Source organism: Amblyomma mixtum, chromosome 1 (assembly GCF_055824585.1).
Source record: "Amblyomma mixtum isolate Tamu chromosome 1, ASM5582458v1, whole genome shotgun sequence".
Classification (NCBI taxonomy): domain Eukaryota; kingdom Metazoa; phylum Arthropoda; class Arachnida; order Ixodida; family Ixodidae; genus Amblyomma; species Amblyomma mixtum.
In genome coordinates this window covers 322,747,046-322,773,477 of record NC_143012.1, presented here as the reverse complement: position 1 = coordinate 322,773,477, position 26,432 = coordinate 322,747,046, and the positions used below count along the sequence as shown (strand labels likewise).

Below are 26,432 nucleotides of genomic sequence, written 5' to 3'. Positions count from 1 at the left end.
GTAATGTATACAGGGGACATCGCGCATTATGGCTTCAGTGATTGCTCTAAACTCGAACAGCACCAAGACGCTACGCACAAAGCATACGGCGCAGCAGATATCTGGAAATAAATATTTTTATGTAAGCTTCAATTCAGCCTATTCATCTGCATCAGAAATATTATTGAGGACAGACAACGTGCTCTTTTTAGAGGCTTTCTTTTGCCGGATTAACTGCGTGCGCTAAAACCGTTGTTAACGATTTGAGCGTGAATTCCCAAACACCCGATAATTAGGTCCGCGTCTAAGATAAGGCGTTTACGCTAGGAGAAGCGTGTGAACACCGGTCACAGTTATATATGTAGGAGGTCCATGTGCGCCAGAAGTGTATGACGAATTCACATCCATGCCAGAATTGCGTCATACAAACTGTTGTATGTAATTTTGCCATTTCTTGAGGACATGGCTTGACAGCTTCCAATACTGTCGTTTTTCATTTCTGCCCTCCATGATGAAATTTAATCCTAAATATGTTTTAATGCGCACAGTATTATCTTGGAAATTGAGATAATCCTATATTCCTGGCTGCCTATAGAAAAGCAAGTAGTAAGTGGTCCCTGGTACCTACATTCCTGAAGCTCAGAATGCAGTTGAGTAACTATAGGAATCTAGTAGAACATAGATGCAACGAAATTCACGAGTCTTTTCGAGTCAGATATCTTTTTATTCCGATCTTATATGCGTCACTCGCTGTAAGGAGCGCAGGCATTTATCTCGTCTTGGAACCGCACACTGCTTCGGCAGGTTACCGTGTTCTCCGCCTTCAGCACGTCGGTGCAGCATGTTGTATACTTAATCTCATATATCAGCTGAGCACCTCTGGGGAAGCGTCTCGTATTTCTGCATGGAGATGGTTAAGTTTCTTTGCTCTAACTTTAGTTATAACATCATGTGCATAGTTTCCGATTCCTAATGAGCAATATAACCGCGGAGACATGGCAAACCTCCTTTTTGAATGGCTGCAATGAAAGACGACGCCGGGAAAAACCAACAGGAGAGAAACCTGCACCATTAAAAAAATCCCTAAATTGTACCAGAAATAAGAGCCGGTGGATATATCAAATACCTTAAATAAAGCGCCTGGATATGAACAATGCATTATGTGTGCTATTTAGCCAGGAACTCTAGTATTATGCAGTATTTTTTCGCATCAAGGTATTTGTTGAAGATCTTGAGTTCTCATTTGTCACAATAAACTTTCTGGAATTCCACCTGATTCTCATATCCTCTTGCAAGAAGAACACAACAGTATGCGTGCATTCAGCACGGCGTCCTTTACTACTATTCCAGCTCGAAATCGAGCTGGCAGAGCAGGGTACAAGATATAATAAATGATAAAATTAAGCGTACGAAAACGCCAGATCCTCAGAAGGTGAGTGTCACGGCGTGTCTTCCTTGGGCTTCACATCATAATGTTCTTTATATCAAAATCATACTGGTAGGTTTAGAATCACTGCAACATAAGAGAGCCGCATACAGAAAAAAGAAAGAAGGAAATTATGCCACGGCACGCGCTTGCGCACCGTCGCTCTTGGCCGCTGACCGCTTCAACCAGTCCTCAGGAAGTGACCACGCGCGCCATCTGGTGAGTTTGTGCACAATAGGTCTCGTGCGGGGACCTATTGCCGTCAGGCCGTGTCGTCACGGAGATACGGCGGCGCTGGAGTCAGCAGTGACTTTCGTTGTGTAGGCAAAAGCCGTTACCGTGTGCCTTGGGTATGCCATGCTTGAGCGTTTTTGAACGCATTTTGCAACATTCCGGCGAGCTGTGGTGCAGGTGGTTGAACCGCAATGCTAAATAAAGGCAGCGGCACAAGTTTCCTCAAGTTTATCGCATTTAGATATGGGCCAAAGCGATGCGCAGCGGCCCTGGAACGGGAAAAGTTCGGCGACGGATCGGCTGCGCGGCTAGTATTGCATTTCTGCATCGAAATATGATAGTTTGAGCCTCTTGATCCGCATGTTTACTCTTCAGTCTCGCGGTGAACAGTGCAAGAATCAACGTCTGCAGCTTGTTCGCGTTCTGTCGGGCTGTCATTATGAGAAGTCTGGACGCGACATTCCATGTGGGTGTGACCGTAAATCGAACGCAGGGGACCGTTTTCAGGTGGCAGTCACCCGGACTACGTCCCCGGCATGCATCTCTTCGCGCTAAAAAAAAAAAAAACAGCTGCTACCAGTCGCCTTCAGCATTCATCGGGCCACTAAGCGCGACGTTTGAAGCAGCACTGTAGTCCGGTAATAGGAATATACGACGCGTAGTTTTTTCTCTATTTTCGCTTTCACGAGCTTCAACATGTACTGTACGTTTTTTCACCACCTATCCTAGAAAGCGATTAAACGTCGCTAAGGTATCGGCAAAATCATGCAGTGTTATATTTCCCATATTGCCTGAATTTTACAATTGCTGGTCAATCAGAACCTGACGAAAGCAGCAAATACTGGACCAAAAGCCAGTTATCAAGCAGAATAAGCTAGGCCTGCAAGCAAATATTTAGCTCTGCAGAGCAAACGTAACTTCGTTGTAGCTCGAGGTAAACTTCTATTCATTCTCCTGTGCAGCTCTCTTAAAGCCAAGCGAATAAAAAAGCATTTTTTCAGACATTACCAGTGAAGATCGCATTTGCATGACTCATTTAAAGTAACTGCATGACTTCAGTGTCCAGTAGTGTTCAGCGTTCTCCGCACTGAAGTGGCTGGACGAGAGCAGGCACATCACATAGGTTCGTCATGGGAAAAGCTGCCTCCCGTCGTCCTTCTTCTTGCACTTAGCGATCGGGTATGCTGTATCGCCCCAAATGTTGAGACTGCAGACCTGTATACCTCGTTTTTCTTGGTTTAATTTAATAAGTCAACCTAGTCGACTGCCGTAGCCGGGCCGTTGCTGCCAAATATAGGAGCGCAGAAGGAAGCCTATGGAGCGCTTCGCCAGATAATTCCGTCTGGCGAACAGGCTGAAAAAGTGCTGAAGTGGTCCCCGGTCACCAACAGCAACGTTTCTAACCACAAGCGACGCGCACGCTTTGAAATATGCGCGTACGCGAGTTGGTTTCGAAGGCAGAATCGCTTGGCGCGGGGTGGGCATGCTGCGTTTTTGCCTACACCCCGCGCCGCTGCCGACTGCAGCGCCACCTTTGTTTACAAACATGACGCTTGTCTATAGACCGTTTACAGCGCGCAGTTCTTTCGTTTGAGACCAGATGGCGCCACGGGTGCGCTCGGAACACGGCGTCATTACTTGCCTCGTAGGTCGCCGGCGTGTATGCCTCGACGCAGCAGTGGAAATGTGGAAAGAGAAAATACATGCTCTGTTGTGGATTGCAAGAAGTGCGACAAACAGTTAAAGGGGCGGGATGCGATCGTTTGCGAGCTTCACGGAACCGAACTGCACAAGGACGTACTGCCCCTGTTCGCACCCGTTGGGCATCCGCCCTTTCCGAACGGGCGAACGCAAGACACACGTTCGCCAGCGCTAGACAGCGAATATAGAAGGAAACGTCTCGACCTTGGAAAATCTGCGAGGCTAAGTGTGCAACATAGCCGCATGAACAAGCTGTCCCGCCATCGAAACGTCACAAAAAAAAAAAGACACGCTCCTATACCGCTAGTGCATTTTGTGCAGTGCATAGCCGTGCGAGCGCACAACGCTTACCGTCAGTTCGTGTATTACACACCATCGCGGTGCTACTATCGAACTTCGCTCCAAGTAGCGCGGTTTTTGTGGACCACAATCGGAATAAAGCATTTGTGTTATGGCTGTTATGGCTGCTGTGCTCTGCGGTTGTCACTTCCTCGCTGTCCATGCGAGACAGTCACTGGAAGTGACTCCGGCTGATTACTCCAGCGAGACCTCGAGCATTTTCATGTCCGCATATCGAGCATGGAGCGTAATTTTATACTATGTGAGGCTGACATAATTGTGAACTTCGTGTAGTGAACGCTCTGCCATGCGCGCGTTATAGCAATTATATCGCGGAATCCTTGTAAACGATTGCATGCAAACTTGTGAAGGCTGCTTGATGCATGGTAAATCTTACATGATTGGGTAACATTTGTTTCTTTATTTTTGTTGCCTTCCTTTGTTTAGCAAACCAACAGAAAATATTTTAGGCTTCCTAAGCACCTTTAGCAAGTTGTAAACAAATGAGTGCGATGTGCATGTGAGCGTTTTAGAGCACTCTCCGCATGCATGTACACAATACGACAACGACCTGCGCAGCCGCAGGGTCATTAACTCTTGCTGTTTTAGATAATAACAATAAAAAAATATTAAGCAAAGCCTTCAGCGGCATTCAGGCGATCCACCCGTTGCCTCGAACAGGCAGAGAGCTCAGCGGCTCTTCGCGACATGAAGCCCGATCACGTTTTCACGCCTAAAGCGGTCAAATTAGGGTTTTCACATGTCCTTCGAAGCTTCGGACCAACCACAGTGTCTTCTTCCCACTCCTTTACAATTGTATCAGCCGAAACATTGTCTGTCGGAACCGAAACATCAGACGCAGCAGCCGTCGCGACGAGGCCCGCGCCGAGCGGTCAGGAGGCGAGTAATGGCGGCGTGATCACGTGATCAAAGATGGCAGCACCCATGATACGCCGCTGTAAAGCGTCTATTCCACTACCTATTGCTTCCTGCTCCCTGTAACCACACGAAGAGAAAAAAAAAGTCAAAATGGCAGTCAGCCAATGCTCGTACGTGCTATAGTAACGGCTACAGCGCCGGCTTTTGTTGGCGTCCCATGGGGGCGCCACCTGCCTGCTACTTTTTCATTTTTATGCGCTGTTGTTGAATTTAATGAATACAACGACAAAATCCTCTAATCTAAGCCGACGTAAGAGAGAAAGAGAGAGAGAAAAGGACGGAAAGGCAGGGAGGTTAACCAGGCGATGCCCAGTTGGCTACCGTACACTTGGGGAGGGGAACAAAGGGGAAAAAAGGAAAAAGAGCAGCAAGGAAATGAGTTTTCTTAGTGTCCAGCGACCACTATGTCACAGGGACAGAGGGCGCGCACTGAAAACTTAAAGATTATAGGCGGGAATACAACCCCGAGTCCCTTAAGAAATTCAGGAGCGCTTTCACCGCTTTCCTTTGTGAGGAAGGTTGTGTCCAAGGCCCCAAAACGTTGGACTCTGTTAAAGGACGCGAGTCCAAGCGGTGCAGAGAAGCAATTAGGAAACCGCGCTCTCGCTCAAAACGAGGGCAGTCACAGAGGAGGTGTCCGATCGTTTCGTCACAACCGCACTGGTCAGACGCTGGAGAGTCAGCCATTGCGATGAGATGGGAATAGGCGTTTGTGAACGCCACTCCCAGCCACAGGCGGCACAACAGCGTAGTATCACCGCGGGGGAGGCCGAATGATATATGATGTTGGAGCAAGAGGTTGAAGTGGTGCGAGCGGGGTGTCCAACCTCCAAGGGCAGACCACGACGTTACAATCAGGTTTCGGGCGAGCAGTTGAAGGTGCCTTGCTGCGTCAGCTCTTGTCAGTGGTATGCGGACCGTGTTGGTTGTATCATGAGCCGATCGAGCAGCACCGTCAGCTAAGGCGTTACCAACAATGCCGCTATTGCCTGGTACCCACTGGAAGATGATTTCATGATCTTTTTCGATTGCCTGGTGGTGCAGATGTCGTATCTCCGCTACAAGTTGCTCATGGTCGCTATGTCTCAAGGCAGATTGGAGACATTGTAGGGCAGCTTTTGAATCACAGAAGACAGCCCATTTTTGAGGTGATTGTTGTGAGATATACTGTACCGCCGCAAGAAGTGCGGCCAATTCTGCTGCAGTAGAGGTAGTCTGATGCGAAATTTGTTGGTGAATTTGAGTCTGTCGCGCAGGAACGACCACAGCGCAAGCAGAACTAGTAGAGGTTACTGATCCATCCGTATAGACGTGAGTACGGTCCCAATATTCGAAGTGGAGCATGGACAGTGTCAGTTGCTTAATGGCTGTCGTCGATAAATTTGACTTCTTCGCTATCCCCGGAATAGCAAGGCGCACACAAGGGAGCCGCATACACCACAGAGGAGAGGGAGGTAGTGCTGCCGGGGTGAACTGCTGTGGGATCGACGACTGTTGCGTCGTTATCACCTTTGCAAATGCAGAATGTGGTCTGCATTTGCAAAGGGCTGGTAACACGAGCTACAAGCATGTTATACTCTTTTGTTGTCGTGATTTAACATGTGTTGCGTATCTCTTTTTCTGATTTCCCTGTCGTCGGGTTTATTACTCAGTTCTTTTATCATGTGTTTACGTAATTTTGCTGTGTCCTACAGTTTTCTTTTGATGTCGTTCTGCCTATTTTGTTAGAAACTATTTGAAACTTGACGCCCTCCGTACATAATGTCCTACGGGCCTGTAAGGTATTTAAAATGTATAAATATCTCGTGTTTTTTTTTTAACTATCGGCCTAGGTTCGAATAAATGCGGTATGTGTTGGCAGTGTGATAGCATTGGCAACTGTTGATGCCTTTATCGGAAGTGACGTCATCTGACATCTGGTGAGTGTAAGGAGATAGCGTCACCCAGCGGCGTTCGTGAGAAGAAGACAAAGCACGAGGAGCGCGTGCGGAGGGGAACGCGGGGCAGGTCGAAGAGGATTACGGGGCAGAGAAGAGAAGAGCGCGGTGGACGACGGACGTGGACGAGTTCTGCTGGCACCCCGAGTTCCGGGCTTGGGCCTTAGCCGCAGACGTCCGGGCCACCAGACCTGGACATCCATCGTCGAGAGCCTCAACCACCAGGCCCAGGCGCCACTCTTCTCCGACCACCCGTCAGCTGCTCCACACAGGCCGCCTCTGGCGCCTACGTGACCTTTTCCGGGATACCAGACCTGGGAACCGTGCCGGGTGCCCACGAACGCTGACGCTGCGGTAGCCTTTCATCGACGTTGGAACGCCAAGAGACTCCTTGACTGCCCGACACCCAGCCAGTCCTCCCCGCTCGTTGCTCGAACAAGACAAGTAGTGTGAACTTTCCTCTTTGACTCTTTTTCCTGCATTTATCATAAGCACTTTGTTCTGTTCCCCCGTGTGTTTTTCCCGTGTATTGTTGCGTTGTTCTCTTGTTCCTTTCCTTTCTTCTCGCTCATATTGTAATTGGTTTCCTTTCCTTTAAAAGCCGCCTCGTTTATTGTTTGTACTTTGGTGTTTGTTGAAAATAAGACCTGCAATCATCTCACAGAGTCTTCACAAATTTGGCGTCCACAACGACAGGACGAGGTCGGTTTTCATTTATTTGACTGTTGTGTTAATTTAGGAACAATATGAGCGCTTCAGATTTGGTTGCTTTGGGCGAGCGCATGGGCTTGTGCGGCGCGGAGTTACGAGCGTGGGTGGAGGACGAGCTTCGTAAGGCACGGGAAGAGAGAGCCGCGGAGCGTGAAGCTGCTAAGCAGAAATTGGAATTAGAGGCACGGAATTTAGAGGCGGAGCGTGAAGCTGCTAAGCAGAAATTGGAATTAGAGGCACGGAATTTAGAGGCGGAGCGTGAAGCTGCGAAGCAGAAATTGGATTTAGAGGCACGGAATTTAGAGACGGAGAAACAGAAATTGGAGTTAGAGGCGCGGAACTTGCAGCTACAAATAAGGCTCATGGAGGGTGGCGCAGATCCTCCGAGTGACCGTGGAGAGCGTAGCGTCGCACCGGCTAGCTCCATTAACCCGCACAGCCTCATACCACAGTTCAATGAAGCGCGGGATGACCTCGATGCCTACTTAAAGAGGTTTGAGCATGTGGCCACGGGGCAGGGTTGGCCAAAAGAAAAGTGGGCAACGGCGTTGAATTTGTGCCTTGGTGGCGAAGCACTTAGGGTCTTCGGTCGGCTCTCGCCTGAGGATTCCGTGGATTATGACAAAGCGAAGCTTGCCTTGCTTCAGAGGTTTAGGTTCACCGCGGAAGGGTACCGAGAGAAGTTTCGCCAGAGCAAGCCCCAGGATGGAGAAACGGCCTCGCAATATGCTGCCAGGTTGTTTAGCTTCTTTGACCGTTGGGTCGAGATGCGGGGTGAAGGCCGCACTTTTGAGGTGGTTCGCGAGATGGTCGTGGGCGAACAATTTCTGAACAACTGTCATTCTCGTTTAGCCCTTTTCTTACGTGAGCGGGAGGGCAAGACAGTTTCTAAGCTGGCGGAGGCTGCCGATCATTTTCTTGAAGCACAGCGGCAAAATAACTTGTTCTTCAAAGAACAGGGGGAGCATACGATGAATAAAGCCAAGGACGAGGTTTCAGGTTCACAATCTCGCCTGCGGTGTTTTCTTTGCGAGAAGACTGGGCACAAGGCGGCGGATTGTCGGACGAAGCCGAAGCAATCGTATTGCACCTGGTGCCGCGAGGTAGGACATGATGCCCAGTCATGCAAGGCTAAGAGGCCAGGAGACCGTGAGGAGTCCGCCTGTTGCATGACACCTCGATATTCACATCCCGATAGCACTGCAGTGGTAACGCGCGTAGAGGGCCAGCTGGGGGAGATGGTCTGTCCTTCCAACCCGGTGGAAACTGCTATGCCCGTGGCGCACGGTGAGGTGTTCGGCCAGCCTGGTTCGGTATTACGGGATACGGGCAGCACCGGTATTGTTGTGCGTGAGTCTCTTGTACCGCCAGCGGCACTAACAGGGAAAAAGGCTACATTATTCTTGGCCAATGGGACCCGTGTAGAAGTTCCGGAAGCAGAGGTGGTGATTTCTTCTCCATACTTCTCGGGTAAGGCCATCGCGCGCTGCTTGTCTACACCCTTGTACGACATTATAATAGGCAATGTCCCCGGGGCTAAACCTCCATTCTCGGTCGACCCGCCAGTTCTAACTGATCAGGCAGTTTCCCTTGCCATGACGAGTTCGGTCGATGTTCCTTCCCTTACGTTGACAGCAAAGGTTTCAGAGAGTAGTAAAAGCCCCACTCTGAACACACTCCACTTGTCACGGCCGGAGTTTCGCCTCAAACAGGAAGAAGACCCGACCTTAGAGGTGTGTCGCAGGAAGTTGGGGCAAATATTTCGTGGCAAGGGACAGACCGCCCACTCCTTTGATACAGATGACGGTGTTCTTTTCCGGTCGTACCAAGTGTGTCCCGGCCAAGTCGTTGAGCAAGCGGTGGTACCGAAGGGTTTACGCACGCAAGTTCTTAAGTTGGCACATAAGAGTGCATTATCCGGCCATCATGGAATACGGCAAACAATAGCTAGGGTGCTCAGTGAGTTTTACTGGCCCGGTGTACAGGCTGACATTAAGAGTTATGTCAGATCGTGTGATATGTGTCAGCAAACTGTGTTGAAGGCAAGGGAGAACAGAGTGAATAACATCGTAGGACGGGAACATGTAAAATCATGGTGGAAACCGAGGTCGGTTTGGAGAAAACGGTTTCACAAAGGAAAACGGAAGTACTAGCCGAAAAAAGTTCTCGCGACCGTGATGTGATTTGATGTGAACAATGGAATACGGAAGAATGTAGCCCACACCTATTGTTGGAATTGTTTTTGTTTGTTCATGTTTGTTTTTGAGTGTCGGCTATCTACTTTTTATGTTTTCCGTGTTTCTTCGCCCTCTATGGACGCTTTACGTTGACTTTCCATGTGCTCTCTGTGCTGTGTGTGCGAAGGTCTGTGAACGCTTCGAACATTGACGACCGTCGTATTGTGTGTGGTGTGTAGTGTGCGCGCTGTGGTGCGGTGTTCTGTGTTGCGATCGTCGAACGCGTCTGGTGTCGCTCTCCTGAAGTCGAGTTCTTTCCCTTGGAAAAAACTTCCGAAGAGGGGGCCTTCTGTAAGGAGATAGCGTCACCCAGCGGCGTTCGTGAGAAGAAGACAAAGCACGAGGAGCGCGTGCGGAGGGGAACGCGGGGCAGGTCGAAGAGGATTACGGGGCAGAGAAGAGAAGAGCGCGGTGGACGACGGACGTGGACGAGTTCTGCTGGCACCCCGAGTTCCGGGCTTGGGCCTTAGCCGCAGACGTCCGGGCCACCAGACCTGGACATCCATCGTCGAGAGCCTCAACCACCAGGCCCAGGCGCCACTCTTCTCCGACCACCCGTCAGCTGCTCCACACAGGCCGCCTCTGGCGCCTACGTGACCTTTTCCGGGATACCAGACCTGGGAACCGTGCCGGGTGCCCACGAACGCTGACGCTGCGGTAGCCTTTCATCGACGTTGGAACGCCAAGAGACTCCTTGACTGCCCGACACCCAGCCAGTCCTCCCCGCTCGTTGCTCGAACAAGACAAGTAGTGTGAACTTTCCTCTTTGACTCTTTTTCCTGCATTTATCATAAGCACTTTGTTCTGTTCCCCCGTGTGTTTTTCCCGTGTATTGTTGCGTTGTTCTCTTGTTCCTTTCCTTTCTTCTCGCTCATATTGTAATTGGTTTCCTTTCCTTTAAAAGCCGCCTCGTTTATTGTTTGTACTTTGGTGTTTGTTGAAAATAAGACCTGCAATCATCTCACAGAGTCTTCACAGTGAGGCCACTTCTATTCGGCCAATGCGCGAAATTAATCGACGACGCATTGAAAAATATTGAAAAATATTTTCGTACAGCTCCACACTCAAGTAAAATAAAAAACCATGCATGCGCCCCTGAGCATGAAATAAGTTTGTCGCAGCCGTGCTTTGGGAGAGTAATGAAATCGTGGGAAGGCGGAGTAAACGAGCAAAGACTTGGGCCGGCTGGCAGTATAAAGAAAAAACTACGGAAAACCTGCTGGCGTCGATGTGCGCATATATTGCGAGAGTCCTTGAAGAACGCTCGTACCCTCGTTATTTTGCTACCATGATTTTAGAGCTCTCCTAGTACGGCATTCTACATTTGTTTTTCTTCGTCAAATCAAATGTACGCTCGCCTGCTAAGCTCCCCAAGTACCAAACAGCTGTGCCAAGCCCGAACGGAGGCAGCACATGCGTTGCGAAAGCGCTCTTCGTTATTATAGAAGGAAACGTGGTATTTTGATGCGAGACACCGGACGTCGCTGCTGCAGAGAGAAGGAAGCGAATGACCGATTCGAAGGCCACAGTGAGAGCTAGGCGTTTTTCTTTGTGCCTTTGAGGCTGTACGCAGATAGCCTGCAATGTTCGGTCCGTAAAGCTGCTCGCAGTCACACCGTACATCAGCCGCCTGCTTACCGGATGGGTAAAAACAGGGGGGCTGACTTCAGAGCACGTGATTAAGCGGCACGAACCTTTTGTAGAGCGTCTAATAAGCAGCGAACGTCGTTACGACTGTTAAGAAAGCAGAATATTGTTCACGTGACACGAGGACTATAATTTCAAGTGGCGACGCCGAGCAGCGGCGCAGACACAGAGATGAACGGTATGTACACATTCTTTTTCATCGCCGAAGTGGCAATGAACGACCGGTGAAGAAAGGATTTGTGTTTCTGAGATACACGTGTTGGAAGGAGTGTTCTGGAACTAAGGAGTGTGGCATCTTAGGTGCTCGCCGTATAAAACGTTCTGACAGTGGAGTTTCTCGGCCCTTTCGCGCTGATGCCGCCCCCCCCCCCTTTTTTTGTTTTCACTTACAGTACTTTTGCTCAACTCATTTCGTTTACTTCATGCTGTAGTTGATGTTACTCGAAATACGTCAAAGAAGAATGGCATTTACTGACCGGACGAAAAGAGACATCATCAGCGCTCCCTTGAAATAAGAACTGAAGATTAAGAGTCCTCAGGACCGTTGAAAAAAGCGCCCATGGAACGTGCGTTAAACCTGTACAGTGGTGGGTAGAAATACTCGACATCCAAACCCGCTGCAATAGATGTGGATGTCGCCGAGCTCCTTATGTTGCAAGAAGTTTAGTTTTTCAATGTCGAAGCCATTGATTATGGCTAAAACAGCCAGTATGGCCAAACAAATGCTAATAATTGGTTCACCCCCGATTAAATGGTTTGGTTTGGTTTACGTGGTTTGACGTCCGAAAGCAACTCAGGCTATGAAGGAAGTCGTAGTGGAGGGCTCCGGATAATTTTAAGTTTGACAAAAGCATTTGTTGGGCGAGTTGGTGTTTTCGACGATCCATAACTACAGCGCAAACGACAGGACAGAGATGAAGAAGGGACACCATACAGCGCTGTGTGGTGTCCCTTCTTCATCTCTGTCCTGTCTTTTGCGCTGTAGTTATGGATAATTTTAACCACCTGGAGTTCTTTAACGTGCTCTTACATCGCAAATTACACGGGCGTCTAGCATTGCGCTTCAATCGAGATGCGAATGCCGCGGCCGGGATCGAACCCGCGCCTTTCGGGCCAGCAGCCGAGGGCCATGACCACTAAGCCACCAACACGGCTCCAATAAATTGGGGTACCAGCGCATAATGGGCAGATTTATTTTATACAAGAAAAATTTAGGGCCTTCTTCATTACATTACGTGCTGAGAATATGATAGCGCTTAAGTCTGATGTCCGCACAGCCTGTTTTTCCTCCTTCGTCATTGCTGTTTCCCGCGTACGTTGAGCCTGAACAGCCATCGAAACTCCATCTTCAGTGACATACATCCGTGGTCACCCTTTCTGATGGCGGGGATTTTCAACTACATAGGGCAGACACAGGAGGCGTTATTTCTGCATCTTGACGGAGGTGGCGTTGGACAGCCGCCCTTATCTCGGAATGGTATACGATATAGTTTTGATGCTTCGAGCGTTCTGCACTGCCTTATGACGTGAGCGGTGGAGTTCAAACTCTCTTTGTTTATCAGGAAGGTGTCCACACCTTAAGCGATCTTTTTAAGCAGGTGACCAACTTTATCTTCTTCCAACATTCGTTAGTTCACTTACTTGCATTGCTTACAATCTCATCTAACTGTGTGGTGCAAGTCTAATCAGGCACTTATGCCCGCTGAAGCAAGGTTTGCTCCAGGCGTTTCTTTTTGATAGATCCGTCACAAAAGCACTTTTTGATTTCATCTGTAAACCGGACCCAGGTCGCGATTGAGTGTGCATCGTTATCAAACCAAACCAGCGTGGTTGCTTCCAAAAAGAATACAACGCTGGCTAGCTAAACAGTGGAATCCCATGGGCTCACCGGCTCGCAGTTCCTCAGCCATTCTTCGATATCCTCGTTGAGTTTTCCAGCAGAAATCTGCAGCTCACAGTCATGCTTCCAGTCGCGAAAACCGCGTCGGTGGAAGCTACTGGGGTCCTGGACTGAGGACCCCGTCCACAATCCGTGTTGGGCCAGCCCGCGACCTACACCAAAACTCTAACGTACTGAGTACGAGGTGTGGGGTTTATTTACAACGCTGGGTTCCGACAGCTCATCACAGTGTTGCAAACTCACTTCCTCCTTCTCTACGCTTTTCCTCTCCTCCATTTAGTTGTCGACATACAGCGTGTAACAATATCGTTCAGCAGCGAAACGCCTTCGCCTTACAACCGTGCCACAGCGAAGCTGAACTAGTAATCCGAACGATTTCTTTACGCCGTTGGTTGAAAAAACTGGAACACGCTACCGTCGCACTAGGCGCACACATTGCACTACCGAGAGGCATTACCGTGTTTGCAACATCGTGATTGTAATAGAGGGTTATCATGACAATGGCTGCCTTGTGCTCTTGAATGTGAATCACTTGTCAACCTTAAGTCCCTTTTGAAGACCTCGTATTATTTATTTATTTATTTGTAGATACCTCAATCACGACATAGTGATTTTAGCAGGGTGGCAAAAGCATGATTTAAAACAATGACATGTGCAGGAAAAAACGCACTAATTACTGTTTGTACAATACAAAGCACACAAGAAACAGCTAGGCTCAACAACATCAAATAAATAAAAAGTTAATTTATCACTCACAAGGTTACAGCAGAGAAGCAAATTAGCAAATAATACATGAAACAGCATTATTCTAAATTTATCAGCTAATGCATGATAACGTTATCAGATAATGCATTATTTGATAACGCTACTGCTGGACGGGTGCCTTTGCCAGGCTCGCATTGTGTTGCAAGCATTATCTCGTCGGCCAGTTGTTTCCTTCGGCCCAAGCGCAGAAAGTTTTAGTGTGAACTGTGGCATTTTTGCGATTACATTTTCGCTGTAGCGGGAAGCAGTGAGCTTCGCGAATTTCATTATTCGAGGAGTAAATTGTTATGACTGAGGCGAATAAGAACCTAAAGCCTGACAGCAGTGTGTAGTATAGATGGAACTCTGGCTCCAACCAAGGGTTGGAAACGAAGTCCCAACGTTTTGCGATCAGCTTGCTCCCGTGTTGAGTGCGACTATAGAGATAATTAGCACGAAGCCGGTAGCAGACCTCGCTTCTTCAGCTTAGTCACATTGGCGTCGTTGGTGACGTTCGTTCTTCCAGTTGGTCTACAAAAGTTGGGATTCCGTTTTCAACTCTCGGTTAATGTTAGAGCCTCCTCTATGTTACAAACCCTACTGGACGGACTTGGTTTGGTTTATTGGTTTATTGGGGTTTAACGTCAAAAAGGGACTCAGGCTGTAAGGGACGCCGTAGTGAAGGGCTCCGGAAATTTCGACCACCTGGGGTTCTTTAACGTGCACTGACATCGCACAGTACACGGACCTCTAAAATTTCGCCTTCATCGAAACTAGACCGCCGCGGCCGGGATCGAACCCGCGTCTTTCGGGTCAGCAGCCGAGCGCCATAACCGCTGAGCCACCGCGGTGTCAGAATTGTTCGCTTACAAGTAAGAAACGTGTAGGTTTCCCAGTGGTACTCATAGTAGCGTAGGCGCGCAATGACTCCGTATGCAACTGAGAGAGTTTGAATTCTGCGAAATTTTCTCGAGAATTACTTTTTTTTTTAATGTACCGTAGTTAAATTGCCATAAACGCTTTTTTCCAACAGAGAGTGCCGCTCCAATGACCACTGCGAATGGCGAGGCGACAGTCGCGAGCAATGGCTTGCCAGACAGCCTGCGAGAAATTGCGCGCAAAGACTTAGGAGAGACGGACGACATAAGACGGAAGACTCTGAAGGAGCTAGGCGAACTCATTGCAGGTAAGACTAAACGACCATATAAAGACATGTTTTTGCGAGTGAATTCGGACGGCCGCTTGGTGGAATAAGCTTGCTCTCAAATAATACTCTCATTAAGCATCGCATAGCTATGAAGGTTTGCGCAGTATTTTTCAGAAAGTACACGTTTGCTTTTGCAAAATGTAGCCAACAAAAAAAAATTGCATTTCAATCGCTACACAGCACTTCCCTCGAGAGCCTTCACCCCTAACCAAGCTCTCCTCGTAATTTCCAAAGGAAGTGGAAAGTCCCATTTCGATGGCAAAAATGATAAACCGCACAAAGACACAACGTTTCAGCGTAACCACATATAGATGTTTAACACAACTTGCAGACGGACTAGATGGTTCACAGTTTCAGAAAGTATAGCGCATTCGTATGACAGGCAAAAATAACAGAAAAAAGACAGACAGACGGGACAAGCGCTGACTTTCGAAGTTAGCACTTGTCGCGTGTCCTCATTTGTGGCGGTCTTGCGAACGCGCTATGCTATTTTCTAATAATAACCTAGTTCAGACTTTACAGGGCCTGCTCCTGACGTAGAGACGTGGGCCAGTCCCAGTACCAGAATCTCGCATTATTTGGGGAATCGTAGCCATTAACCATCGTCTGAGCTCTGCTATGTGGTTAGAAACTCCTGCTTATTAGAAACTTCCAAGGACTGATGCTCTTATCAACATAAAACTTTTTTCCTGCTCGTTGGTGAAAAATAAAAAGAAACATATTTAAAGAGTAACATTACGCAACGCCTCGTGTATTGTCAATGCCAGTAATATCGGCCAAGTAATGGCGATTCAAGATCTTTCCTGGCTTTATTTTCCACCCATTCCCGCACACTATTTTGCCGCCTATACCGGAGCAGGATGGTCACCTAGGGTTCCGCTTGACTGCGCCACGTCACGGAGGCTGATGTGTGGCGCTGCAGCTTGAATGACGAATCGCGGAACGCGGAATGACCACAACATGAATGTCCGGTGAACGAGGCGGATGCTCTGCTCGCGTTATAAAGCGGATGATCTGGCAGGCATTGATAATACAGGAGGCGTTGGTCTATGCGTTGCGTTGCTTTCAGAAGTTTAGCAATTGACGTCATTTACGTTCATGTCGGCTTCTACTTCTTCAAAATCGGCAAGTTTTGTTCACTGCAACTTCACCCACTCCATGTTCTTGGCATTTCTATAGCCATGGAAAGTCTCTTATAACACCGTGTCAACACGCCTAAATTACAAGATACCTGCGGCAGCCCTGCAATCTGTTGTGCAAATATTTTATCGTTGTCCACTCGTGAAATAGCCCCTGAAAACGACACCAATTTTTTTCAACGCGACTAATTGGTGAACGTGCAAACCAAATACGGAACGCTTCATTCACAGGCGCCAGTAAAGACGCTTTACCAATTTGAATGCGACATCCCCACTGCAGAACACCTTTAATTCTAGATAGCAGAAGTAGGATGCGGATCAAGCAAATAAAATTGGAAGGGAAGAGTTACGCATGCCTTGCGTGCAGGACGGAGAGGAGAAAGGCGTCTCTTAAAGTAAACGTTATTAAATGAGAAAGCCAACGAAAGCCGGTAAAAGGTGACACTTGAACACTGTTTCGGCGCCATCACAATGTTCTTGGATACCCATCGGGCAGGCCTCGCATGTTCTTTTAGCGGAGAGCGTGTGGACTGGTGCAAAAAGTAACACACGCCTTTCTCACACTCTCTGAACGGCCAGGAGAACCTTCGCTGCCCTGTGGCACGGACGAAGCCTTCCTAACCGTTTTTCTGCGAGCTCGCAAGTACGACACCCTGGACGCGTTCAAGAGAGTGAAGGGTGTTTTCGAAGCTCAGAAAGACAACCCGGAGATGTTCGAAGACCTGGGTTTGCATAATATCCCTTTCGACGCCGTCTGCCGTAAGCATCAAATTGTGACGGTCTCTTCAGAGACGGACCCTCAAGGGAGAGCTGCCATATTGCTGAGAATAGGTAAGATGAAAATTATCAAGCATCTAAGCATGTAAATGTCTGGACGTTTATCCTAGTCTTCGGCAAAGACTACCGAAAGAACACCATTTCTGCTAATGGAACTGTCACCTCTTGTACGCAAGGTACTTATAAATTCATGATGGGTTTCAAAGCGCGACAAGACGGAGACGAAAGGAAAAGAACACACACGACAAGCGCTTACTAGCAACAAAAAACGTTTATAGCAACGCTGGGAATAAATAGGGGTCACAGAAAACATAAAGAACCAAAAATAACAAGACAGAAAAAGAGATTAGCCGTTACTATCTAAAAACGCTCGTTCCTTCTCCGACAGCAAATTTAAAGGCTCACTGGCACAGCCCTTTGTGTTAGCAATATGATAGGCTTCAATGATTTCCCTAGTCTTCTGGTCGTGATGTGAAAAGATCACAGTCGTTAGATCCAATTGGGCTTTGCAGGACTTATCTTGTTCCCCGTGCTTACGCACATGACTTGCCAGGTGCGTACCTGTGCCACTTCTTACTGTGTACTTATAAATGCTGTTGAGGTAGGCTTACGTGCGCGGAGGTGTGGTGGGCATAGGTGGCCGCTGATTCTACACAAATGGACGCGTGGGAAATGAAAGTTGGGCTATACGTTGCGCATGAGTGGCTTTTATGATGAGTAACTGCACCGCGGAAAACTAGTTTTTTTTCTAACAGAAAGGCTGATTTGTGCGCGAGAACCATGGCACAGCCCTACATACGTTATTGATTTTCTTTGTTGTCTTATAATTTGCATCCTCTTGTAGCAGATCCGCACTCTGAGGTCGAAGGCTCAGTACTCCGCCAGAGTGACTGCCTTCGCATGTCAGCCTTCTATACGAAGAGAGTGCGGTATAACTGACAACTGAACACATTGGATGTTCCCGATCGTTGACGACACAGATCGTTCAACATCATTGCTTATTCGCAAGGTTGTTTTATAACAATACGGACCCGTATCCGGCTCCAGACAGGGCTCTGATTGTACTTCTGGTTGTACAGCGTTCCAGAGTGCCATGGTTTTTAGAAAAAAAATATTTTTGGACACTTCACGATGGTAGTACCACGTGACCCGTTACTTGCATTGAGATTTTAAGCCCAGACTTCACGATACTAGTTCTGTTAAGGTGATGCGTTAAGTGCATAATAGCCTGTTGCTTTCCGAGCAGGGTGCTAATTTTATTTCTACATATACAAGGAGTCTTCAGGATTTTTTTTTTTTTCAGCCGGTGGAACTGCTCCTTATTTCAGACCTGACCATTTGTCATTATGTTGGTCACAGGCCATCTGTTCCACAAACCATCTGTGTCCGTTTGCTACCCCTCACTGAAGGTTTTTCAAGAGGAGAATTCCTAGTTATGCGCTTAGCAATAAACGATATGTACTACCACAAAGCTTAATTACCAAGTCGATCACAGTCTCGGATGCAAATATCGCGTCTGACCACAGCGGGGTATTCTCCCAATGGCATGGGCAACTTGGTGAATGCGGTACTATAAGGGGTTCGAATGAATTTCGTCAGGAGCATGTAGAAGCTACATATCTGACTATAAAGGAAACCTTCCTGAGAGCAGTAGTTCCATATGTGAGTGATGCCTGCCATCTTCAAGATGAACATGAGCATGAACGTAGCTGTTAGAGCAGGAATGTACTGTCAGCAACGAATGAAACAGGAACAAGACAACTGAAACACGGAGAGCAAAATGTGATCTTTCCAGGGACTATTCAGTACTAGCGCAAGGTCCATTTTTACTTCGAAGGTGCGAAGACTGCCTTCTGAAAGTGTTATGAGGATGATGGCACAAGGCACAAGGGCTTCTGTGGCCAAAGTGCGCCATGGCACAAGGTTGTTTCTTGAAGGTTTGAAGGGTTATTTTCCGCAACTAGGTGTTGCGAGGACAGCCAGGAAAAAAGCTGTATAGACAGCTTGAGAGGTCCTGGCTTCCTCTTACAGTGCAGCATTGACGGCGGCGGAAAAGGACATCAAACAAAATGTAATAAAAAAAAAACATGTATGTTCAGTACATAGAATGACACATGTACGTTCAGTACGCAGTACATTCTGCTTGTAAAGGAAAAAAGAGCTACATTAGGTCAAAGAGCCTATAAAGGCAAACACAGGGAGGAGAAAATAAAGGATAGCAAAATTGACGGGTGCACTCAGAATGGTAATGGCAAGAAAAAAAGAACGACAGGAACATTTGGGGCAATTCTTTCAGAGAAATATTGGAGACATCAAGATTCTTGTGGCAGTACAACTATTTCAGAAGTGTCGGTAAGGTATGCTGCTACATTTGTTTGCCATAGTTTGTGCGGCATTTCTTAACATTCCAAAGCTCTGCTGCGCGGGTATCATACACAGTTCTGCTTTGCTCTAACCCCGCAAGTGTAAGTAAGGAGTCATCATTTTTCATTATGGCGAGTTTATATTTATAGCACAGCCTATAGTTATACATGGATTTCATTGGAATAACGTTGTGTCGATGGAAAAGGCTCGCAGTGTGGAAGAATTACGGCACTTTAAATGCAATGCGTATAATACATTTTTGTAAGACTGTGAATTAATATTTTCAGCTGTTCTTGTTGCCCACACCATACATCCGTAGCTGACTATGGAAGAGAACAAAGAGTGACCAAACCTACTCAAGGTTGGGTCAAAGACCCATTTCCCAAGCATTTCGCCCTAAAGAAGCCGATCACCAGGCAGGGGAAAGCTTGTACTCATTGTATCACCGGTGTGTACCCGGTGGCACTGGGGATCGAACCCAGCACCTCCCGCATGCGAGGCGGGTGCTCAGACCACCAGGCCACCGCTGCGGTCCTTTAAAAGTGTTAACCGATATTTCATTTCCAGGCGCTAATATGCTTGTGTTCTTGTGATGTCATTCCACATCTCTTTTTTCATTTCTTCAATTTGAGGCTGATCATGTGTACCATTGTTTGTACTCAAAAGCTCTGCGCCTTATGCAGACAGCGCCTTACGCAGACAGGCTGTCGAAACCAGAAATTCGCGGTAAAGCATGTCATTTGTTCGTGGACGTATGGGTATTGTCAGTAATTTGCTAATTGCTGTTCTCTTGCGGTCAGTGATCTCTTTAGAGGCAGAGAAAGAAGCGCGGGTTAGTATGGTTCATAGTGAAGATATAGACAGCCTAAAGAAAGACGGAGTGAGAAACAACAGGCGACGTGCAGTGCAGGCTCCGTGATCTGTTATTTTCGTTCGCGTTGTGTGTTTCATCAATATGGTACGAAAGACATGCGAACTCGTTAAATTTTGTCACGAGTATTATTGGATACTTATTGCAAGGCTTCTGCTTGTTTTTATGTATAATGGCGTGGATGGTTTCAAGCGCCGTTGTGACAAGCGTACAAAGGAGATTTTCACAGCTTTTGTGATGCGCAAGATACGCGGAGCTTGCGTTTGTACCCCTACTATTTGCTTAATAGATAAATGGCTGTCATTTCTGTAAAGATACTATAGAAGCTGAGAGGTTCTTTAAGTCCAAAAAATCAGTTGTTAGTCAGCTTTGTTATGGTTATTTTTGTCTGTTTTTCCTTCTTGCCGGATTTAACGTCCAGCATATTACGTCGAGTCACCTATACTTGTGTGTTCTGTTGAGCTTGTCTTGCGGTGAGCGCACGGAGGAATTCAGGAAGCACCTGGCCTCGTATTCGGTGCGTGGAAATAAATCTGCGCACAATGCAATGGCTTCGCCGTTCATTGCGTTGGTCTGTGGCTTTTTTCCCGCCGACATCATCGCCATCTTCTTCACGAAGACCATTCATTGTAGTTCGTACTTCGGCAGTGAAGTTCTGCCCCGGTCAGCAGTAGTGTTGTCAACGACCAGTGATGGACCCGTTCTACTGAATACCTAATTCGCGCAGTCTTTAATGACTTCTTGCGTAAATGCATAACGCTACAAACGGCTGTATAGTTGTTTAGTGAGAGCTCAATTTCCGGTAGAACAAACATGACCTGGATCTAGAAGATCAATGTAGGAGATCCATGCATGTTTTAATGAAAGCGCTTTTATATTATTCGCTATATTAGTGAAACAAAGAGCCCACGGTGGTGCCTTGTGAGGCAATACATGCATCGTTTAAAACGGCGCACTCAATCTTGATTTTAGATTTGTGGCTTCCATGCAAGAGCTTGTTTTAAAAAGCTTCCTTAAATATGAGCATTTTCTTTCTAGGCAAATGGAACACTGACATCTGCACACTCAACGACGCGTTCAGAGTCGGCATACTGCATGTGCTGCATCTCCTTCACAAGGAAGAGTTCCAAATAAGGGGCATAGTGCTCGTAATTGACCACATGGGACTAGGACTACATCATTTGACTCAATTCACGCCTTCTGTCATCAGAAAGTTCACCACGCTTGTGCAAGTGAGTATTGAGTCTCGCGTGGAGAGAAGACGGCATGCTGCCACCATGGGTAGTTTTTGCTAATGGATGCCCAAGTTCAAATGCGAACGGCTATCGTCATGCTTTATGATGACAGTTATTTAGCGCTCTAAACGCTCGCACTATTATGATGTAATTGGGCTACAGACGCAAACAGCTCCACAGAGAGATAGAGAACGCTTTCATCAACGAGCTTTTGGTACCTTAGAGACCTGAAGCTGATTTCTTTCAGTGTTCTGGTATATACGGAGCCCTTCATATGTACGAGGGGGTACCCAAAAGAAACCGGACTAAATTTTTTGGTCGGCAAAGCTTCTGTGGTACCGCATTTTGCCACTAGGAGCGCATAGAACGAACATTCCAGAGTCAGTAAGCCGACTGCCGTCGTTGAAGGAGGTCAGACTAGTTTAGGCAGAGTTTTAGAGTGACGACTGTTTTGTGTGAATGTCGTTTTTGCAATGGCTGATTTTCGTGAACAGCGTGCGCCGGTGAAATTCTGATTTTTGCTCGGAAAAAGTTGAATGGAAACTCTTGAAATATTAAGAAAGACGTACAAGGACGATGCTATGGGGACAACTCAAATGTTCCTGAATCTAATCCCGAATCAAAGCAACAATCATGCCAATGGAAAACTACAAATTCACCTCGCCTCAAGAAAGCTCGTCAGGTGAAACCAAACCTCAAAACAATGCTGATTTTTTTTTTCGACGTGAGAGGAGTCGTGCATTGAGAATTTCTTCCGTAGGGTCAGATAGTTAGCGAGGCTTTCTACTTGGATGTTTTGAAAAGACTGGGCAACAGTGTGCGGTGGAAGCGGCCAGATTTGTGGCGGTCGGGTGACTGGTTTTTCCATCATGGCAATGCCCCTGCTCACACAGCCCTGTCTCTACGACAATTTTGGACCGAAAATGGCATGACCCCTATTTCTCAACCCTCATTCTCTCCCGACCTTGCCCCGTGCTACTTGCTTTGTTTCCTAGAATGAAAAAATAGGTGAATGCAAAACGTTTCACTGATGTTGCTGAGGTGGAGAAAAAAACGACGGAGGCACTGCCAAGCATCATAAAAAATGAATTTAAACAATGTTTTGAAAAATGGAATGAAAGATTCGACAATTGTATCATTGCAAGTGGGGAATACTTTGAAGGAGATTGAAGGTCTGTGCTTAAAATGTGAACAAATAAGTTCGAACAAAAATAAGTCCGGTTTCTTTTGGGTACCCCCTCGTACTAGTAAACATGAAATCATTACTCTCTTTTTATACCTATATGTACTGCTAATGTTTCTTTTTGGCTAGCAGTGTTTTTATACGCAGTTTCGTGACATGTTTTAAGTGAGTGGTGTGAAAGCAAAGCGCTGTGTGAAAGCAAAGTAGTTCCAATTGAAGTAATGATGCGTCTTTTCTCGCGTCGATTGCCACTCCATCTTTCTGAATAACTGTTCAGAAAACAACACGACGCATGCTATGTTCAAGCAAGTAAGAGCTGCTTGCATATGTAAGCGCTTTTTCGTGCAGAACAACGCGGATATTCTGCAGAAATCCTTTTCATTACCATTCTTCAAGAGTTTGTGCTCGTGAGAGCGTTAACACATTCCGTGTATTTTGCATTGAATAAGTATTCCTTATTTAACGCATTTCGTTTTCCGGTTTTATGTCATATAAATTCGTCTCTTTAAAATTCGGAAGATGATAACATATGCAACTGTAAAATTGGGCAGTGATGAAGCGTTTCTAGACATCGGTAAATAACTCGTTTTGTCTCAAATCATTTTTGGCAGTGAAAAGAACTGTCAGTCCACCTTTTCTGCAGGACATTGTATGCGCTATTCTTATTTATTTATTAGCTGTTTGGGAATATTGCGGAAATCTTGCCTATGATGCAGTAGAAAAGGAGGTAATAGTGCTTGCTGAATGGGTTGTAAATTGTAAATTGTGGGTTTTACGTCATCCTGACGAGGTACCACCAGCGTCAAACGAAACACGAACAAAAACTGAAATGCGAGCACGAACAGTAAACGAATATTAGCGGCCAGAGAGGAAATACAGGCGTTTGCAGTAAATACTTAAATCAACCGCTCTAGTATTGCGCCTCCCTAGTGTATTATCTTCCAGTTTCGCAGTTATAGCGTTTTAGTTCTCTTGTTTGCGTTTCACTCGACACTGACAGTACGCCGCAATGGAGGGCTTCGGATTGATTTAGATACCTGGAATTCTGGTAACATGCGCTGAAATCGCACAGCACGTAGGCGGTTTTCGTGTTTTGCGTCCATTGAAACACGGCCGTCGGAGCCGGGATTGCTCATCGCTATTTAGGAACAGGATTACAGCTTTCCATAACTTCGCATAAATGGCGTTTCACACCAAAAAATTATTGAACCAATTACAGGTACGTGTTGTCCGCGCAAAAGACTGCATATCAAATTGTATGCATGTGAAATTACACATACAATGTACGTGTACACAATAGTACATTCGGTGACGTCATCAGTAAGATAATTTTCCTATGCGCACTATTTGTGCTTTTCAGTATTTTTAGATTAAACAAAATCAATTCAGCCTTTATTGACAGATAATCGCCCTCTAAATACAAAGGGGCTACTTTCTCCGAAATCACAGCCTATATGAGCAAGAAAAGGTAAAAAAAAATCAGATACGGGTGTCACTACCAACGATCGATTTCGCAAGCAACCTACAATGGCGTCAAGACTGTCTTGGGTGCGCATCTCTGAAGCCGGGCTACACCATCATTCACTTCCAAAAGAGGATTATATTTTCCCGTCCTGACGTCACTACATTGAATCAACGACAAGAACATAGTTGAAGTCCAATGTTCATTGCAAAATGTGCCACTTTTGCTTGCATCAACATTCAAAGAAAGAGCCATGACGTTCTTCTTTAACAGTTAAAAGTAGATGAAGTTGTACTCAGAAACCCCGTTAGTATACTGACTATGTTTCGGCTCTCTTGTGTAGGCTAGTGTTGGGTATTATATTACCTATATATACAACTTCATGAGAGCCGCCGTGAACACTGCATATTTTTCAGTCCCACCCCACCGGTCGAATCTAATATTCATACCAGTAGTCGATTCTTAGTCGACTCGGTGCGTTCACTATCGAATCGGATTCTGGGGCGCTATGCCGGAAGGCCCGAGTTTGGCGCTCGCCCGAGTTTCATCCGAGTTTGCGATGACGGCAGTCAGTGAACGAAGATAGCGCGGAACGTGCGCAGGCAGCGGATAATAAAATGTAGAGATAAAGCCTCGTAAAGACGATACAAGCGCACCCTGCGCGCCTGTTACACACTTCAAGCACCATACACTGCGCAATACCAGGCCGCAGCGCTACCTGAAGTTATCAGCGCCATGTCAGCAATCGCGAAATCGTGACTTCTCTGCTATCTATCTGCACACTCGCCGCTAGCTTTTTGACACGCCTTTTCGGGCGTGTCAAAGGCGTGTCTTCTCTTTCAGGCTCTATCTGTCTCTCCATTTACGAAGACGAACAGTGCGCACTAGGGGCACTCTTGTATCAACCCTTTCTCTTCTCTCGAATACGTTAAAAAGCAGCAGATATTATTATGAACATTTTGCACATTTCCAAATTTATTTTAAAATCTGAATCCAATGAAGCGTTGTTGAAAAGCATAGCTTTTAGAAATTAACAAAGATTTGACACTTTCTGCCGCTAGTGGCGATAGTGAGGCTATTGCTTGCAGCGTGGCTTGCATACGAATTAGAGCGGCAGCCCACCGTGCCGAAAACGAGAGCTCCTGCGCTGACACGCCGCCGATAGCGCTGCCTTCGACTGGAAAGACTGAGCAACTACTACACGCTAAATCTGTCCTATTTTTCGGCCATTGCGATAATATATTTTATTGTGTCGTATATCAAAATATAACAGTCATGCATCTTCTGGCTTGCATAATACACAACAGCAAAAAACTGAACTGCATTGCACCCCCCCGCGTCACTGCTGCTCTCTGCAGTGACCTCAGGTGGAGTTCTCCGCTGCTACGGCCGCTGCCGCACCCCGCTTTGGCCAACCATTGCGTTTAGTACGCTCTTGGCGAATCTCAGCGGTAGAAATTGGCCGTGCGAGCGGCTGTGATGCGGTGTGGGAAAAAAATTGCTGTTTGGCTGTATTCAATGATTCATTGCGTATGCCTGTTGTGTGTGACGCCTCTTTAGTGCACTGCGGATGCGAAGAGCGTGCTACCCAGCGACACAACTCATCCTATGTCATCAGACGCTGACTAAAAGCTGTGAAGGTGGTGGCGCGCGTATCTGCATAGTATTTGTTTAAGGCGCGCACTTCAAGGTTTTGCGGACTGGTTTTGTCACTAACGTCGATCGCCGTTGTATACCGCAGTGACATCGCAATAATATCGTTCGGGCAGATGAGGGATCCTGTTTGCAATGATGGAATCGGACTTATAACAGAGAAAGGTGTTACGGTTGTGAAGTACGCAGTGCTTGCGTGCTGTAAATTACAAACACTTTATTGCCGCCGCGGTGGCTCAGCAGTTACGGTGCTCGGCTGCTGACCCAAAAGACGCGGGTTCGATCCCGGCCGCGGCGGCTAGAATTTCTTTGGAGGAGAAATTCTAGAGGCCCGTGTACTGTGCGATGTCAGTGCACGTTAAAGAACCCCAGGTGGTCGAAATTTCCGGAGCCCTTCACTACGGCGTCTCTCATAGCCTTAGTCGCTTTGGGACGTTAAACCCCATATACCAACCAACCAACCTACCAACAAACTCTTTATTGCACTTGGTCTAGAGCAGCGACCGTTTGTCGATCCCGGATGTGGTTGACACATTGATGCTGAGCTTTATCACCGATGAAAGCACGGCCAAGCCAAACACCTGTGATGCCATGTTGTTAGAGTAGGACGGGCTCCAAGCACCATTTCGTCGTTCGTGGTCCGTGTTTGACGCCTTGCAAACAGGTGTGACGCGCCGTCAGCGTTGTGCTGTGTCTTACGTGGTTGCAACAGAGTGTTGTGCAATCTTGGTATGCGAGCGAAGAAAT

General features: G+C 47.0%; 1 protein-coding gene and 1 long non-coding RNA gene across 2 annotated transcripts in view; one reads left to right on the top strand and one right to left on the bottom strand.

Annotated features, from left to right (window-relative positions):
• The window catches only part of LOC149372722 (uncharacterized), a 273,432-nt gene that overhangs the window by 148,234 nt on the left and 98,766 nt on the right, over positions 1–26,432 (bottom strand). The gene's annotated exons all lie outside the window — the stretch shown is intronic.
• The window catches only part of LOC149372727 (alpha-tocopherol transfer protein-like), a 40,023-nt gene that overhangs the window by 6,292 nt on the left and 7,299 nt on the right, over positions 1–26,432 (top strand). The window contains exons 2-4 of the mRNA XM_089568125.1: positions 14,828–14,980; positions 16,720–16,971; positions 21,191–21,384. Of these exons, the coding sequence (XP_089424251.1) occupies positions 14,842–14,980; positions 16,720–16,971; positions 21,191–21,384 (585 nt within the window). The 5' untranslated portion in view covers positions 14,828–14,841. The remainder of the gene's footprint in view (positions 1–14,827; positions 14,981–16,719; positions 16,972–21,190; positions 21,385–26,432) is intronic.